At 56.4% G+C, this 1,866-nt stretch overlaps 1 protein-coding gene across 1 annotated transcript; it reads right to left on the minus strand.

The window, feature by feature from the left end:
* Positions 1–208: 208 nt before the first annotated feature.
* On the minus strand, positions 209–1,433 carry EMH_0072220 (uncharacterized protein; the record flags this gene model as incomplete). Its single annotated transcript, XM_013499187.1, has 2 exons — positions 209–430; positions 606–1,433. 2 exons carry the CDS (start codon positions 1,431–1,433, stop codon positions 209–211), a joined length of 1,050 nt encoding a protein of 349 aa, XP_013354641.1.
* Positions 1,434–1,866: the final 433 nt, after the last annotated feature.

The following is a 1,866-nucleotide window of genomic DNA, read 5'->3' on the forward strand; positions in this document are numbered from 1 at the left end:
TACTCCTCTATATACGCTCGGTATACATGCAGCAGCCACCACGCATGCAGCCGGCTCCATACACCTCTCAACACACCACCATCTGCTGCTGCTGCTGTTGCTGCTGCTGCTGCTGTTGCTGCTGGTGAGGAGGACGATGATAGTTCTGCTTCTGTTCCTGCTGCTGCTGCTGCTGCTGCTGCTGCTGGGCTCTCATCCGCAGCAGGAGCTAAAGAAGGTGCTTGCAACCCTGCTTCGTCATCTGCTGCTGCTGCTGCTGCTGCTTCTGTTGCTGCTGCAGCTGGTTCTGCAGCATCTCTGTGAGGCCATTCGCTGGTCTCTGCTGTTGCTGCTGCTGCTTCTGCTGCTGCTGCTGCTGCTGCTGTGTCTGTGTGTGTGTTGGGGTGTATGATGAGGTCTGTGTGTTGCTGCTCGGGGTGTTCTGTCTGTGCTGCGTCGGATGCATGCAGCAGCAAGACGGGTCCATCTAAACCCCTGCTGCTGCTGCTGCTGCTGCTGCTGCTGCTGCCGCTGCTGCTGCTGCTGCTGCTGCTGTGTCTGATGCGGCGCGCGTATTTCTTTTTGATGGCTCTTAGAGAAATAAAAAGAAAAACAATTTGGCAGACCTGGGGGAGCCAGACCATCAGATAAGGAATACGGAGATGCTCGATCCTCATTTCAGGTGTATGTACACCGCAGCCACCAGCAGAGTCGGGGGGGCAAGGATGCAGCAGCAGCTCCTGCTGCTGTTGCTGCTGCTGCTGCTGTTGCTGCTGCTGTTGGTGCAGCAGCAAAGGATGCTGCTGCTGCTGCTGCTGCTGCTGTGGCTGCTGCGTAGTCTGAGGGGCGTAGGAGAAGACTTGGTGCTCCTGCTGCTGCAGCACACGCGTCAGCACCCCGCTGGTGATATAAAGCAGAATATTAATTAAACAACACAACAACCCCACCAACAGAGACTCCGTAGATGTGCCTGTGTAGCGGTGAATGAGAGGAGGCAGCAGAGACAAAGCAGGCAGCCAACGCGCAGACAAAGGCTCAGGGTTCTCTCCATCGTCCTCGTTGTTATTCTCCTCCCTGCTGCTGCTGCTGCTGCTGCTGCTGCAGCTGCTGCTGCTGCTGCTGCTGCAGGGGCCATAGCCGATTGAACTGGGGCGGGAAGCAGAATAAGAGGGCCTTTGGCTTCCTGAGCTCAACGAAGAGTGGTGGGCTTTCGCTGCAGCTGCGGCGCTCTGCTGCTGCTGCTGCTGCTGCTGCTGCTGCGGCTGCTGCTGCGGCTGCTGCTGCTGCTGCTGCTGCTGCAGCAGGGGCAGCGAGTCGGCAGCGCCCTGGGGGTTGAGGGAGTGAGAAGAAGAAGAGAGAAGCCCGGGGTCACTTGCAGCAGCGAACGGGGTGTACGTACACTCCGTTATCTGCCCAGTGGACTGCAGGGCCCCCGAGGGCTCGAGAAGAGGCATCGTGCGGCGGCGACGGCATCACACCATAGGCGCTGGGGTGTACGTACAGCTCAACAGAGAGAGAGAATAGCGTTTATTGCAAAGGATTCAACAAAACTTACTCTTCTCAATCCTGCACAACTCTGCGGCCTGAACTGCAATGCTGCACGAGCTGGCGAGACACTCCAGCAGCGCAGCAGCAGCAGCAACACCAGCAGCAGCAGCAGCAGCAGCAGCAGCAACAGCAGCAGTAGGTGATGGTGATGACCACCAGTTGAAAGGGGGGTCCAGATACCTCTCTGAATGCAGAAAAATGAATTTATTTATTTTTTTATTTTTTAATTATCTTTAGCTTTAAAGAAAAAACAAAAAAAGGTATTTTATGTCGATGAGGCAGCAGAGAGGCTGAGCCCCCAAACCGATTGAGTGCAGCGCGAGCCGGGGGGCGGTGGAG

The sequence above is a fragment of the Eimeria mitis genome, genomic scaffold (assembly GCF_000499745.2).
Source record: "Eimeria mitis Houghton genomic scaffold, Emh_scaff4073, whole genome shotgun sequence".
NCBI classification, from domain to species: domain Eukaryota; phylum Apicomplexa; class Conoidasida; order Eucoccidiorida; family Eimeriidae; genus Eimeria; species Eimeria mitis.